This window comes from Enhydra lutris, unplaced genomic scaffold (genome assembly GCF_002288905.1).
Source record: "Enhydra lutris kenyoni isolate GAN:26980312 unplaced genomic scaffold, ASM228890v2 scaffoldscaffold51, whole genome shotgun sequence".
In the NCBI taxonomy this organism is placed as follows: domain Eukaryota; kingdom Metazoa; phylum Chordata; class Mammalia; order Carnivora; family Mustelidae; genus Enhydra; species Enhydra lutris.
This window is the reverse complement of record NW_019154135.1, coordinates 11,785,167-11,801,380: the sequence shown is the minus strand read 5'-3', so window position 1 is coordinate 11,801,380 and position 16,214 is coordinate 11,785,167. Positions and strand designations below refer to the sequence as shown.

At 52.8% G+C, this 16,214-nt stretch overlaps 1 protein-coding gene across 1 annotated transcript in view; it reads left to right on the top strand.

Moving 5' to 3' along the window:
* The window catches only part of LOC111157011 (ATP binding cassette subfamily A member 13), a 326,661-nt gene that overhangs the window by 23,696 nt on the left and 286,751 nt on the right, over nucleotides 1–16,214 (top strand). Inside the window, exons 8-16 of the mRNA XM_022518213.1 lie at nucleotides 1,518–1,524; nucleotides 4,275–4,401; nucleotides 7,170–7,334; nucleotides 8,304–8,488; nucleotides 11,384–11,511; nucleotides 11,967–12,055; nucleotides 12,305–12,478; nucleotides 13,431–13,558; nucleotides 14,759–14,898. Coding sequence (XP_022373921.1) covers nucleotides 1,518–1,524; nucleotides 4,275–4,401; nucleotides 7,170–7,334; nucleotides 8,304–8,488; nucleotides 11,384–11,511; nucleotides 11,967–12,055; nucleotides 12,305–12,478; nucleotides 13,431–13,558; nucleotides 14,759–14,898 — 1,143 coding nt within the window. The remainder of the gene's footprint in view (nucleotides 1–1,517; nucleotides 1,525–4,274; nucleotides 4,402–7,169; nucleotides 7,335–8,303; nucleotides 8,489–11,383; nucleotides 11,512–11,966; nucleotides 12,056–12,304; nucleotides 12,479–13,430; nucleotides 13,559–14,758; nucleotides 14,899–16,214) is intronic.

Below are 16,214 nucleotides of genomic sequence, written 5' to 3'. Positions count from 1 at the left end.
GAGTCCCACATTCTTCCACTGAGCAAGCCAGGCACCTTTAAAATGACATTGGTTTAAAGTGCACAATGTGATGGTTTGAGACATGCATACGTTGTTGCAGTTGTTATCACAGTGGAGTTAATGAACCCATTTCTCTCCTCCCACAGTGAGTTACCTCCCCTTTGGTGAGAACACTGAAGACATCTTAGCAAATTTCAATTATATGATACAGTATTAGTAGCTGTAGTCACCATGCTGTATATTAGATCTCTAGAACTTATTTGCCTTATAACTAAGTTTGTACCCTTTGACCAGTATCTCCCACTTTCCCAACTCTCAGCTCCCCCTTAGCCACTCTTCTACTCTCTGTTCAGGGTATTATTTGTTCAATTGCCAACTGGACCTGAATGTTTTAATTCTCTCTTTCTTTTTCTCTATTTCTATCTCTTTCTGTAAGGGAAATTCAAGGGAACGGACAGTGGAGTTAGGATTCATACACTTATCTATCCATCATTCATCCACGTAATCATCCATCCACTATCCACTCACCCATCTGTCCGTCCGTCCATCCGTCCATCCATCCATCCATCCATCCATCCATCTCAATATCCATTGATTCGCCCATCCATCCACCTACCCACCCATCCATACATCCATCCATTCATCTATCTGCCCATACACCCACCCAGCCATCTATCTACATATCCATCTATCTATCCATTCATACACCCATATATCCATTCATTCATCAATCTGTCCACTTACTTACCCATCCACACACCCATCCATAATCTATCCATTCATCTATCCACCCACCCACCCACTCATCCATCCACACATCCACCCCCACCCATCCACCAATCCATCCATCCACTCCTTCAATAAACACGTGAACCAAACATTGTCTTATGAGAGGGAATAAGAAACGGAGTAATACCTGGTTCTTGCTCTCAGGGAAGTCCTGCTTAGTACAGGAGAGAGATGCTTCAATAAAGAAAAAACAAAGCCCACAGAGTAGGGATCTGGCCTCTTAGGAAAAGCGTTGAGGAGAGGTTCTGAAATATGAGTTCTATTTCATCAAAGACACAAGGGAGTGCTACCAGGAAGAACTGTGCATGAAGTTCCTGGCTTTGGCAAGAGCCACGTGTGTTTTATGCCCATTGTGTTTGGGGCAGTGGGCGATGGCAGGGGGTAATCCAGAAAGCGATCCTGAGCCAGATCACAGAAGAATGCTGGGGCAGCTTTTGGACCAGCATTATGGACAGACGTTCCTGGCACAGATGTGAGGGCTAGACTGGGGGGCAGGCAGGCAGACCTGGGGCCAGGAGCCCAGGATTATGTTCTCTGCCTGCTGCTACCTCTTGAAGTCTGTCTCCTGACCTATGTCAAGAGGTGGTTGTCCACAGATTTCTACCCCTTCCAGACTTTTCTGGTTCCTTGGAACAACCTGATGTGACACCCTCTATCCCCCCAGTCACACTCAGGTTCTTCTTGTTTCTGGTGACTTAGCATAGGGAGGAGTTCATCCTGGGAAGGAGAGCCCCTGTCCTCTGGGATCTACAAGAGGAAAGACTAGTCATTAATGTTGAATTTGCTTCTCCTCCGGGTGATTCCAGTGACCAGCAGTCCTTACCCTCAGAACGGAACCTCCCTGGTGACGTCTGTGGTGACAAGACTTATCAGGAAGCTCAAGTATTTGTACATGATCCAAATTACAACAATCTATTCACCTTATAACTGGAACTATAAGTACAGCTAAGAATGTCATTAAAATAAGCTATTTTTTCAGTTGCCAGGGAGTCAGAGCTGAGGAACATTATGACAAAGCACCTCAAGGCGACTAAAAATTATCCTCGTTTCTTTTGTGTCCAAGAAAAGTCCCTTTGGCTAATGAGCAGATCACGGTGTGGGAAGGGGAGAGATGTGCCCTGTCAGTGACTTGGGGTCAAGGGCCCAGGCACGTGCTTCACTGAACTTGTGAATTCCTGTGATCTGACTCTGCTGTTCAGCAGCGAGTATCAAGCCCTATGTTTCTCATTGCTCTAGAATGATGATGATGATGATTATTTAATTTAATTTAATTTTTTTCAGTGTTCCAAGATTCATTGTTTGATTTTTTAAAAAAGATTTTATTTGCTTGACAGAGAGAGGGACAGTGAGAGAGGGGACACAAGCAGGGGGAGCAGCAGATAGAGGAAGAAGGAGAGGCAGACTCCCTGCTGAGCAGGGAGCCCGATTTCGGGCTCGATCCCAGGACTCTGGGATCGTGACCTGAGATGAAGGCAGACGCTTAACGACTGAGCCACCCAGATGCCCCTAGAATGATTTTATAGTTTGATACCCCTCAGTGACTGGTGTCACTGTTTTCCCCTCCTTTCTGGAATTCTGTGCATAATCCTGATACGTTCTGAGAGCAGCAGAGTTTAACGGTTACCACGCAGGGTCAGGGCTCAGATCTGGGTTTGAGTCATGACTAAAGCCAGAGGCGTGACATCATATGACTCACAGTCTGCTTCCTTCTCCCCCAGAAGAGGGTAGTTATTACACCTACCTGGTGTGTTGTGGGGAACTCAGCAAGACCTGTCCAGGAAAAGTCCTAGCCTAGGGACTGCCTCTTTGACACACAATAAATGCCAGTTTAAAATCTCAGAACCAGGAGCCCTGGGGTGGCTCAGTCCGTTGAGTTTCCGACTCTTGGTTTTGGCTTAGGTGCTGATTTTGAGGTCTTGCAATCGAGCCCTATGCTGGGCTCTGCATTCAGTCGAGGTCCGCTTAGGATTCTCTATCCCTCTGCCCCTCCCCACACAGTAAATAAATAAATAAATAAATGTTAAAATTAAAATAAAACCATAGAACCAGACCTTGTCCCCTTTATGCATAGACAGCTAGACTAATAGCGAGGGGTTTCAGATTTCTGGGATCTGCCCCATCTTTGACGCCTTCTTAAAGTCCCCCATGGCTGGGCCTTTTGTAAGTGGCAGAACTATGTCCTTCCTGGAGAACCACAGTATTAATTTAGAGGTACTGAGAGAGGGCACCTGGGGAGCTCAGTCGATGAAGCACCTGCCTTTGGCTCAGGTCATGATCCCGGGGTCCTGGGATAGAGCCCCATGTTGGGCTTCCTGCTCGGTGAGGAGCCTGCTTCTCCTTCTCCCTCTGCCTGCTGCTCCCCCTGCTTATGTTTTCTCTGTCTCTCTCTCAAGTAAATAAATAAAAACTTAGAAAAAAATAAGGGTACCGAGAGGTCACGCAAGTGAGAATGGTTTTGTGGTCCTTTGCACGTGTGGACGCCTAGGAGAGGCTTGTGGTTCATGATCTGAACATTGTCTCACCACTGGGATTTCAGAGGAAGGCTCACCTTGGAATTTATAAGCTTTTAGGTTTGCAATCGCCAGGCCACGGTCACAGAAATTATGTCAAACCTCGGCGGAGGGGGGGTTTGGAATTATATTCTGCACATGCCATATCCAGGGAGTGTTGCTGGGTTCTTTGGGTCCCAATGAGTTTTATACTTTGATTAATTCTTTTAAGGGAACTTTTATCTGTGACCTTAAGTAGTTTTCAGGAATGCGGTTTTATTTTTATTTTTTGAAAAGTATTTTATTTTATTTATTTATTTGAGAGAGAGGTAGGGCAGGGGGAGGAGCAGAGGGAGCAGGACCAGCAAACTCTTTGCAGAGCACGGAGGTGACTCAGGGCTCGATCCCATGGCCCTGAGATCCTGACCTGAGCTGAAATCAAGGGCCAAACACTCCATTGACCGAGCAACCCAGGCACCCCAGAAATGTGGTTTTAAAGAGGGCAGTATTTTCTACTGTGAATTTACTGCCATTTATCCTCCCCCCCATGCTAGACTCTTCGCAGGTTTTAGTACTGACTCAGTGTAAGACCAGTGCCATGGCGTTGTGTTGTATGTTACTTCTTCTTCATGCATCTGGTTAGGCTTCTCGAGAAGGATTTTTTAGAAGTGTGATTGTTGGACTCAGTGATTGGAATTTCATAAAGCTCTTGAAATATGTTGTCATATTCCTTCTGGAAACTCTGTGGTCATGAATACGAGGGCTATGGGCCATCCTACCAAGCTGTGAGGCACCCGTGGTCGCTTCTGTTTGCTTCTCCGACCTGATTGCCTGGAGAGCATTCGGTCTCCACTTGCTTTTCCTGGTGGAGTGAACGAGGCGTCACTCTCTGAATCGTGCGTCGCACTGTTGTTGCCTTAACTGACTCACTATTGTCGCCTTAACTTAAACACATTACACATTATTGTCACTCCTTGGTTGCCTTGCAGGGTCCAGATACAACCTCTCCCTGCGGGAGCTGGTGTGGGACCCACAGAAGGTCCAGGCTGACCTCAAATCCCGATTTGGCTTCGATGACCTTCACGCAGAACAAATCCTGAATTACTCCGCGGAATTTCAGGAGGTACGCTCGCTTGAGGCTTCTCACACTGTGGGGTTTCCCCTCGAGAGTGTTCCTCTGAGGGTGCTCCCGGGGCGGGTGGGCGATGGGATGGGAGACGCAGCAGGACAGGGAGTCCTCCGCGAGCATCGGAGCTGCTTGGATCGGTCTAGCCCTTCTAGAAGTCTCCCTTCCTCTTACCTGGTCGTCGTATCCCAGCCCCAGAGGTGGTTTGGAAGTAACAGAATAATTAGTCATAGTCATTCTCTCTCTCAGCCCCTGCAAGGGGTCGGGACGGGAGCGAGGGGCAGGAGCTGGGGGGCTCACCAGATAGGAGCCTCCCTTTTCAAACTGTATAAACTAAAGGGGTTGGAAGAGCTAACCCCTGGAGACCCAGCTCTCCACTGCTACCCCTGAAGTTCTAGAAGGCTCTCTATCTGCGCCTTCCCTTTGTCACTCCCGTGTGTTTGCCGGCACTCCGGCTTTGCACAGGGCAGGGTCCGAAAACCGTTCACCTGTCTCCGTTGGCTGCATGGATCCCTCCAGGATGAGGGCCTTGCTGGTCGGGGTCGAGGGGCTGGACGTTTGGACAAGACCTGCACTCTTTGGCTTGGGTCTTGTTCTGTGCTCAGGGCGTGGGTTTTGCTCACTTCTCCGAGGTCTACCACCTGGCACTTCCCGGCTGGCACTTCTCACATTCTCACAGCCACTATGTGCGTGTGGACAGTTGCTCTTCACTTCTGGGTTACCGATCGGTGCCGTGAGTCTGGGGGTCAGCCACTGGCCTCTGCCGGATGCTGCTGCTAACAGCTGTGTGTCTGGAAAATTCCTTCTGCCGGTGGGTCTCAGGCCTGGCCAGGATGGGTGGGTTCCTGGGCTCCTCCTGCACCTGGCCCCAGTTCATTAACCGCTGACCTCCCGTGGGATTTGGAATTGGGCCCCGTGGCATCTGTCGTGGGCATGGGGGAAAGCCAGGGGGCTGATGCTACTCTGCTTTCTTTAGACTCAGGACCCTGCTTTCTCATTATTTTAGAATATAGTTTGCGTCACATTACACAGAACCTTTACTTTAGAATGGTAAGTATTTCAAGATTAGAATTCCAGGGAGGCCTGGGTGGCTCAGTGGGTTAAACGTCTGCCTTCGGCTCAGGTCATGATCCCAGGGTCCTGGGATCAAGTCCCACATCAGACTCCCTGCTCAGTGGGGAGCTTGATTCTCCCTTTCCCTCTGCTGCTCGCCCTGCTTCTGCACATGCTCTGTCTCTAGCTCCCTCTGTCAAATACATAAATAAAATCTTAAAAAAGTTTAGAATTACAAGGGCTATGGTCGGGAAGGGCACAGAGCATATGTCACAGGTCTGAGGCTCCCCTGGCTGCTAGGACACGTTTCTGCCAGCCTGGTGGTCCCACATAACACACAGTTACCACAGCACAGCTCTGGAAGTCGGACGTCCCAAACAGGTGTCCAGGGGCTCAAATCAGGGTGTCTATGTTCCTCTGTAGGCTCCAGGGAGTGTGCTCTCCTTCCCTTCTTAGCTTCTAGAAGCCGCTGCATGCCGTGGCTCCAGGCCCCTCTCCCCTCAGGGCAGTGGTGATGGGGTGTTTTCTCATAAGGCGTTTGCCTTCCCCTTCCACGTGTAAGGAGCCCTGTGATTTCAGTGAGCTCAGTTCATATTCCAGGGTGGTCTCCCCCTCTCAGAGTCTGCAGGTCAGCAACCATAGTTTCACCTGCTGAGGGAAAACCTACTCATAGGCTCTGGGGATTCGGAGGTGAGCACCTCGGGGCACCATCACCCTGCCCCCCACCCGCATGAGGCCCCTCGCCATTCAGCATTCGCAGAGCCTCCCAGGGCCTCCCCTGGTTCCATCTGACTGTGGGCACTGCCACTCTGGGCCTTTGCATGTGCTGCCCCTGGAAGAGAGGAATCTCTCCCACTTCCATTCTCCACTGCCCACCGAGAAGACAGATACATCATGGCTCATGTCCCCGTGGGACCCCCATGTCCTCCCTCCCCCATGACCCATCATGAGGCCATTGTAGGGAACCTGACCGAGCCGTGTCCATGTCTCAGAGACCATGTGAGTCCTGTGGGAAGGGACGGGGCCATGTTTCTCTCACGGGATACCATGGCTTTGTGATAGTCACCAGTGAGTGTCAGTTCTCTGCGTCCCGAAGGAAGCTTCCAGGGAGGATGTGGGGCATTAATGCCTTTTGGCTGTCGCCATCCGTAGAGGTTCTGGAACGTGGTGCGCAGTTACTGTAAATCCACGTAACGGGAACGTGGCTTGTTCCCATGCACATGGAAGTGGTTTTACGGAGCTACAGGAGAAGAACTGTGTGTAGAAGTTCATGTACTGAGATAAGGGAGATTTGGGTCCAAAATGTCAAACCGTTTCTGACCCACAAGTCCAGTGTGACTTGTCCCGGCTTTGTCCGCCTTTGGTAACTGGAAGAGAAAATGTTTCTGGCAAAGCTGCTTTGGGGGTGCCCGGTGCCAGGTGAACGCGGCTGGCCCGCTGTCTGCTTTCGGCCAGAGAGTGAAAAAGCCGTATTTGATTCATCCTGTGTCCTCGACCCGGAGAAACTGCTGTTTCCACTGTTGTGGACGATCCTGAAATAAGTCATTCCAGAAGGCGTCCCTCCACCGACCACACAAGTGACCCTTTATCAGCCTGTTCCTTCTCCCATCAAGCAAAGCCCTGAGCTCTTCCTTTGCCAAGGTTGTGGTATTCTCAGAAGGGAACATTCTGGAAAAAAGCAGACTTGGAACGATGTTCCCTTTCGTTGGCAGATTCCCACAAAGGCGGCTTTGGAGCGGATGGTATGTTCTGTCTTGTCCTGGACTTCCAAGGGCGAAGCTGTCACAGAGGGTCACCCCGCAGACTGTCCCCCGCGCTGGTCTGAGGCCACAGACTACCTGGTGCACGCGGTCAGCGGGCCGCGAGCGTCCAAGCAGGTGCCGTCCGCAGAGACCCGCTCAGTGTGTCCGCACCCATCTCTTTCCTCTCCGTCTCTCAGACTCTGATTTTATTGATTTTTATGGCATTTGATTTCTTTTTGGGAATGCAGGTAACACAGGGCGTAAGTGTGCTTCGTGGTATTGGACGAGGGTTCTGTGCAGCTACAAAGCTGAGAACCCGTTCCCTTTCCCTGCACTCTGTTCTCTGTTCCCTTGCTGTCCTTTCCAGGGACGAGTCCCAGGAGCCCCACGTCCTGCCCACTAAGTGCCCTTCTCCTGCGTGTGTCTGCCGGCCTCCACTCATTGGGGCCTCACCGCACATGTCCCCAGAAAGCCTGTCTTACACTGAGATGCACACGTGGCCCTGACAAGAGCCGTAGTGTGTTTTTGGCATGTGGGGTTTCCACAGGGCTCCTTGGATGACCACCAAGGATGACCACCTTGGGGTGGGTGGGTCTAGCCCCCTGGAGCTCTTGAGGTGAGGGGCGCCACTCAGCCTGTCCTTTCACTCTGGCTTTGATGAGAAGCATCGTACTTGAACCATAACCAATTTAAGGGAAACTGAGAAAGGTGCTGTGACCCGCTTTCATGGGTGAGTGGGGAGCCCGACACGGGGCCTGACCTCACAACCCCGAGATCACGACGTGAACCAAAACCAAGAGTCGGATGCTCCACCGACCGAGCCCCCCAGGTGCCCCCGCCTTCTCTTTTGCAAGTGGCACTGGGGCAAAGGGAAGAGAAAAGGGAGCCCAGTGGAAACGCTGTGTGCAGCTGTTGATGCCATTTCTAATCTTTAGTTTCTGAATAGAAATTAAATCCTATGGCACGTGACAGACCTTTCAATCTGGCAACATCATAAACACGGGCCACCCGTCCTCTAGAAGACTCCGTTACTGTATCCCACGCACACGCTCTCCTGTCTACTGGTTACGGTTCATAACACTGTTTCCGTTTCTACGCGTGCAGGTGCTCCCTGGTGTTCTCCAGCAGGTGCTCGCCGGGGCCGCCCGCAGCCTGGAGGCTCTCCGAGGTCCGACTGTGGAGGGGCGGGAGCCACAGCAGGTGGTGAAGGTTCTGCAGGCTCTGCTTCCCCTCCTGAGTGACAGCTTGGTGGCAGATGGCCCCGCCGGCAGCCACCCATCTCCCAAGATGTAAGGCGTGCTTTCCTGTTTAATGACTGGTTAGACTCGGGAGCCTGAATGTTAAGGACGCGTGATGAGACAGCGAGAGGAGAATTCATAGGACCACGGCTAGACAGTGGCTTCCTAGTCAGTAGCCGGGAGATGACTCCAGGCTGGTGTCGTGGGGACCGTCCCGAATCGTTTGCCCCAAACTGATGTCTGTATTTTTTTTTTTCTAAGATTTTACCCATTTATTTGTCAGAGAGAGAGAGAGAGAGAGAATGAGAGCAGGAGCACGAGCAGGGGGAGAAGCAGGCTCCCCGCCGAGCAGGGAGCCTGATGCAGGACTCGATCCCAGGACCCTGAGATCATGACCGGAGCCAAGGGCAGACACTTAACCCACGGGAACACCCCCCACCCCACCCCAGGCATCCCCCTACGTCTGTTCAGATGAGGGCAACAACCCGGTGGGGGAGCATATCCAAGAAGGAGGTCAGCCTTCTGGATTCAGATCTAAAACGAACGAAAGCATCGTAGAGGCGCTTGCATGGAAGGAACAGTTTTCACGGTTGTTTTGAAGTTTTGCACCATTGAATTGTTTGTAGAAGGTCTGGAAACACTTCAGAAATGGGGAAAAGTAGACCCTCTTTATTTTTGAGATAAGCCGAACGGATTCCCGAAGGGCGGTTCTGTTGCAGTATTGGGCCGTCTTCTTTAGTGGGTCCTGCCCTTGGCAGGAACTTGGCCCCATTACATGCCTCAGGTGTAGGCTCTCCTTGGAAGCGAGCAGAGAATGTCTCAGTATTGTCTCTGAAGGGGCCATTTCAAGCCACGGGCCTCGGACCGCCTGCTGTTACACAGCACAAGGGAGAATTGCATCGTTAGAATCGCACGGGGTCGGGGCGTGTTCTCAGGGCACACATGATGTACATACAGGTGTGTACATAACTGGACAGATTTCCAACTCCGTCGAGTTTTCTGGAACCTGGTGAGGAAGGAGGATCTTGCTTTTGAAGGTCTAGTTTTCTGTTTTATCTTAGAGATCTCCCGGGTGCTAGCGATAGAGTAGGTCACCTCTCTGACCTTACAAACCTCCCATGCCCCTGCCACTTCTGCCCGGGCGACAGAGAGTCCCGGGGCACTCTGGCTTTCAGCTCCTCCTGGGAGCGGGGATGTGTGAGACCCCCTTGGAGGACCAGGTGTGGCTGGCCCAGGCTTCTCTTTCCACCCACACTCAGGACGGGAAGGTGGGGGGTCTTCCCGCAGCTACTGTGTGTGCCGGGCCAGCCGTGGGGCCCTGCAGCTTCCCTTTCTCCCCACACCCACCTCTGTTCGGGGATATAGGTGGCCTTCGCTTGGCCGTCTGGCTAACAAGCAAGTCTGTGGCCCGTGCACTTCTGGTCCCTGGGTTTCCACCTCCCCATGCTGATGGCATTTCTTGGTTTTCTTGGTGGCCCCCGAGTCCCTTACCAGTTAGGAAGCCCTTGGTCTGCTGCTGGCTCCATGAAGGACACGCCCCCCCCAGTGGCCTTGTGTCTTCCCCTCTAAGGAAGGAAGGACGCACCCCCTCCCTTGTTATGGCCAGCAGGGAGACCCCGGGGTTGAGGACACCCCACACTTAGTGGCGGCTCACAAGTGCTACCCAGTCCCTCACGACTCCCACGTCTCACAACTCCCATGTCTCACGCCTCCCATGGCATCCGCCTCTCTCTCCTCAACTCACCCCCCCGGCCCTCCATCCTGCTTTTCACAGGCTCACCGATTTTCCTCCTCCGATGTCCCCTCACACAGACCTTCCCGATCCAGTCTTGTCTTGTGAATCCCGTGTTTTCGCAGTGGCTTGTTTTCTGCATTCAGTGTGGGGATAGCCATGGCTCAGGTCCCAGCGCTGTCCTCTGTGCTGACACCTGCTCCGGCCCCTGGGCTCGCGTCCCCTCCTGGCATCCCTCAGTGTGTCCCACTTAGCGCTCGCTGTCATCATGATTTTAGACATCGCCTGCCCGTCCTGAAGTTAGCCCTCGTTTGCCCGCGGCGCCCCCGGATCTTCGTACCATCTACACTGCCCTTGGTGGGAAACTGTTGGCCAGAGCACCACAGCTCATTACTTCTACCCTATTCTCGCCAATTGCTCACACCTTCTTTCTTCCAAGTCCCAACTTCCAACCGGAAGACCCACCAAGCCTTCCTTTGGGACCAAGGACACACGTCATTAGAGGCAGGGGGTGCTTGTGGTGCGCCTGTTCCTGCCTGGACCTCCCACACCGGGGTGATGAGATGCGGGAGAGGTGGGCCAGTATGGGCACGGGGCCAGGCAGGGCCAGGTGCCACCTGTCGCTGGACCCCCTAGCAGCGTCTCCTGGGTCTCTCCTTCCAGCTCAATTTCTCTTCCTGGGCAGGAGATTCCCTGTGCTTGCAGGGATGCCCGAGGGTCTGCCTTCTCCCTCTGGGGCACTTGCTCCCACAGTGTGACCCCCACCTGGTTCTTCACTTGATCATTCTGTTCCAGTTTCAGCTTCTCTCACTGCAGAGTCCCTGTCTTTCCAGCTGCTCGTCTGGGTTGCTCCCTCCCTCTTCCTGAGTCGGGCACTCTCTTGGGGCAACAGAGAGCCTCTGGGGTGGGGGGGAGCTTCGGCTGTCTGGGACAGCTGGACGAGTGTCCCCCACTCCCCCAGCCCTGTGACTGCCTGCCTTCCCGGGGAGCATGGTCTCTGCAGCTGTCAGCTGGGGAGCCCCTGCGCCAGGGGCCTCTGTTTCCCTCCACTCCCCACCCAGGGGCTGCAGGTGTCCAGCTGTCCGGCTGGGAGTCCTTCTCGGCCCTGGGAGACTCTTATAGCTGCTGCTAATTCACCTTCGATGGGTCCCGCGCCCACCGCGCAGAGCGCGGCATTCTGACACTCTTCTTAAGCTAGTTTCCTGTGCTCTCAGAGTGCTGTGTCTGCAGCAATTGGAGAATGTCCTTCGAGACCTGCCCCCGTGGCCCGCCCTGAAGAGACTGCTTCTGCTCCTCGGGGTGCTCAGGAACGCCGTAGCCCAGAATTTGCGTTTTGTCCAAGGTAAACCGGCTGGGTCTTACTTGTCGCCGGGTCGCTAGGAGCCCACATGAGACTGATTGAAAAGCAGACTTGAAACTGCCTGATGCCTTTGTTGGGCTCAGACACAGCTGTCACGATGTGGTTTATGCTCTGCCGGGTGGCTGGGGGGCGGGGCCAGGGCTTCTCCCCTCTCCGTGGTGGAGAGAGAAGAAAGGAGGACGGATGTCGCTTTTGGAGTGAAGCTCTCCTCTCCCCGCGATGCCGTCCTCACGTGCCTTGAGGACATATGAAACGACAGTGCAATGAATTTTGTTGTCCTCTCTCAGGGAGATCATAAAATGTCTGATAACAGGGGCAGTTTGCCGAGCTGCCGGTTTTCTGAATTCCCTGTGCTCGTCGCGGCCTCGTGGAGAAGCCGGGTGGGGAGTAGTGTGCTTTAGGGGAAATAGTCATGCGTCCGTTTGTCGACCTTACAGCAGTGCTCACGTGCTCGGAGAGACCGGCTAACAGCTCCACACTGGGCGGACCCGAGCAATTGCACCCAGAGAGGGACGCGTGGAAGCAGGTAAAGCACAGCACAGGGTTCCAAACCAACGAGTTTGAGAAAACGTTCAAGCAGCTCATGCTCTCTTCTGTTTTGCTCCTGCTGTGAGCTGTGCTGGCAAAATGTGCCAGCAAAGAGGACAATTTTCGAAGAGCTTTGTCTCATTTTGGAACTCGGACGGCTGCTGGTGTCTGGTTGTTGCTCTCCAGCCCTTGGGGGGCGAGCACAAGCCTCTCTGAGTCACCCCTCCTGCTCCTCTTTGTCTCTCAGGTCTTGGTGAAGAAGGCTATGGACAGGTGCCTAAATGCCAGCTTGTCTGGGAAGGAGGCTCTCCGGTGTCGTGGGAACCCTGGTGCCTGCGAGCGCCTCCGGGCACTGGCGTGTCCCCATGACACCACCAAGAGCAGCGTTTTCAACGAGCTACTACAGTCAGCGGAGGACTCAGTAAGTAGCCGTCTTCTGATCTCGCCCGCTGATGGCAGTGGGCTGATTTTGCAGGTTAGACACCGCCCCCCCGCCATGGAAATCCAGCCACCCCTGCTCCATCCCTCCTCTGGCCCCACTCGGAGGCTGCCCATTGCCCATCCGGCCTAAATCTCCTTGACAGCTGTTTTCCCCAAGAGCACCCCGAACTCTCAGATCGCACCTCCCCGCCCCCCTGGTTTCTGGGCCCCCCGTCCGCTCCACCCCTGGCCGCAGACGTCGAGAGGCCGGAAGCGTATCTTCGGGCATCGGCTAGCCCTGCTTCTCCGTGTCCCTGCCCCTTGCTGAGAGCTTGAGAGAGTGGGGAGCCATTTGTTAGTACAATTCATGATGTCCCCTTCGACCCATATTTTTCTCACCGAGCACTACAAGTGATAGTACCATTCCCCTTTCTGCTGTTCATTTTTTTCCTCTGTATGGCGTGTTTCATTTCTTATTTTCTCATGCTGCCTGGTAGGGTTGGGCTGGAAGGGGCACCTGTGCTTCTGGTGTGTGTGTGTGTGTGTGTGTGTGTGCGTGTGTTTTGGTTGGAGGATGCGGGCTATTAATCGTGGAACAGAATCACAGGAGCGTGACTCCGAGGAGGCTGGGTCCCGTGGGGCGACTGGGGGACTAGCCAGCAGAGAGGGGCTTCACACCTGTGTCCCTTCAGACACAGCCTTGATTTGGGGGTAAAGAGGCAAGTCCAGGACAGTCCCTCAGGTTACAAAAGCAGGTCCGCAGGGCATGGTCTTGGAGTCACCGTTCAAGAGAGCACTTGGTATGGGAGACGGAACACGGGCTGCTTCCCGGGGCCACCCTGTCCTTGCAAACAACGTGCTCTTCTCCTGTCAAGGATCGCCTTTTGCAAGAAGTTGTCACTGGGCGGACAGATGTGCCAGATTCAGGATCCGAAGGACTTCTGGGCTGGCAGGAAGTGGAAGCGCAGCTGGAGGACCTGGGCCTTTCCTGCAGGCGGCTCTCCCGGTGGCTGGCAGCGGCCGCCTCACCCGGGGACCGCGACCTTGCCGGTGGCTGTAAGGACCAGCTTGCTGCAGCAGTGTGAGTCTGTGTGCGATGCGGAACTGGTGAACAGTTGGGAACCATCTACCGAAACATGGATCCACATTGTATATCCTATTTCTAGTATATTCTGTTTCTGGTATATTCCATTTCTGGGGGGAGGCATAATTTTTCTTTTTCTTTTTTTTTTAAATTTTTTATTTATTTTCAGCGTAACAGTATTCATTGTTTATGCATCACACTCAGTGCTCCATGCAGTCCGTGCCCTCTCCAATACCCACCACCTGGCTCCCCCAACCTCCCACCCCTGCCCCTTCAAAACCCTCAGGTTGTTTTTCAGAGTCCACAGTCTCTCATGGTTCACCTCCCCTTCCAATTTCCCTCAAACCCCCTTCTCCTCTCCATCTCCCCTTGTCTTCCATGCTGTTTGTTATGCTCCACAAGTAAGTGAAACCATATGATAATTGACTCTCTCTGCTTGACTTATTTCACTCAGCATAATCTCTTCCAGTCCCGTCCATGTTGCTACAAAAGTTGGGTATTCATCCTTTCTGATGGAGGCATAATTTTTCTTTTAATCCTTAAAAAAAGACTGACCTATTTGGTACTATTGTTAAAAATGCAAAATATTAGGGGTAGATAAATAATCTCAGGTAGATAAATAAAATCTTAAAAAAATAAGTAAAAATATAAGATTTTTTTAAAAGATTTTATTTATTTGACAGAGAGAGAGAGATCACAAGTAGAGAAAGAGAGAGAGAGAGAGGAGGAGGCAGGCTCCCTGCCTAGCAGAGAGCCTGATGTGGGACTTGATCCCAGAACCCTGAGATCAGGACCTGAGCTGAAGGCAGAGGCTTAACCCACTGAGCCACCCAGGCAGCCCCAAAATATAAGATATTAAACAAACCCTTTAAAGGTTTACCATTGACTTAACCTTCTGCAACATTCTTGGCCGCAAAGTTATATTAAGTTATATTAAGTCCTGTTTTCCTCTTTCTGTTCTCTTGACTTGCTGTGTCTCCTGTTTCATGTATTCCCACGCGTCACTTTCCCTCTTTCTTCAAACGGGGTGGGGGGATCTGTAAGCAATCAAATACCCGTAAGGAGACTATCGAGAAGGTTCTTATTTCTGACACAGGCGACTGCCAGATGCCTGTGTCTGTTGGCCTGTAGATGAATTTGTCCTGTTCTGGAAAACCGCGACCAAAGGCGAGCTTTCTCTGGGTTCTCCGATTGCAGGATCTTTCGCACACTAGGAACAGTTCAGTCGTCCCTGGAGGAAACACCCGACTGGAAAGGCTTCACAGGATTTATCCGGAAGACTTGTGAACTGGTCCGTTCTGCGAACGTGCAAGGAAGCGTCCAGAACGGTCTGTCTGGTAGGTCAGCCGTCTTCGCTGTGGGAACCTGGGCGCTGCTCCCCTTTCCGCACGTTGCTGCTGAGAGACGCCCTCTTTATGAAGGGTGCCGGAGGGACGTGTGCCGGGGGAGAGGCTAGCCGAGGATTTGCCCCTGGGACGCCCACAGTTCATTGTCGCTGTGCGTTACGGTGAGACTGACCGGGGCCCTGGCGTGACTGGTTGTCACAGCTGTTTCTACCAGTGACCTCTTTTCCTCTCGACCTGTCCTGGTTTGGCTGATAAACATGGACAGGGGTGGACCAGGCATGACGGACCCCGCAAAGTCCAGAGCTGCTGCCTGTGGGGCCTCGTCACTCCCGTGCTGTTAGACTCACCCCGCCACCCCCATGTTGAGCCCGCTCCCCTCTTCCCGTGAAATCTTCAAAACCAAAATCCCCTCAAATATAAATTGTACAAATTCGCAACAGCCTGACCCCCAGGCAGTCATTCCCTCGTCCCAAAGGCCCTCTTTCTGAGAAGACGCTGGCAGGGGGACCGGTGTTTCTGACTCATCCCAGGGGAGAGCTGGTGGTCTGAGTCTGGCTGTCCCTGGGGACCACGATCGCTCTGGCTGTGCCGTGTGTGCTCCAGCCCCGGAGCACCTCTGCTTCGACTCGGGGTTCCTGCTCTGTGGCCACGGCCACCAAATCTCACTCCCTTCCTTCCTCCTCAAACTGCTGGGGTTTTCATTTTTGTTTATTAGTTTTTATTTAAGTTCCAAATAGTTAGCATATGGTGTATTATTAGTCTCGGGTGTACAATACAGGGATCCAGGACTTCCCTGCGTCACCCGGTGCTCGTCCCGGCAGGTGCCCTCCTTCCTCCCATCACCTGCTTCCCCATCCCCCCAGGCTCCCCACCCCCCTCCGCCACCCGCCGCGACCAGCAGCGTGTTCCCTGCAATGAAGAGTCTGTTTCTTCGTTTCTCTCTCTCTTTCCCCCCTTTGCTCAGTAGTTTTGTTTCTTAAATTCCACGTATGACTGAAAGCATATGGTATTTGTCTTTCTCCGGCTGACGTGTTTCGATGAGCGTAATGTGCTCTAGCCCCATCCGTGTTGGTGCGAATCTCATCCTGTGGCAGGATCTCATTCTTTTTGACGGTGGAGTGATACTCCCTTGTGCATGTGAAGCACGTCTTCATCCATTCATCTGTCCATGGACACTTGGGCTGCTTCCATGGTTTGGCTCTGGTTGACAACGCTGCTGTAAACCCCAGGGTACCTGGGTCCCTTTGAGTCTGTACTTTTGTACCGTTTGGGCAAATACCTCATAGTGCAATTGCTGGATGGTAGTG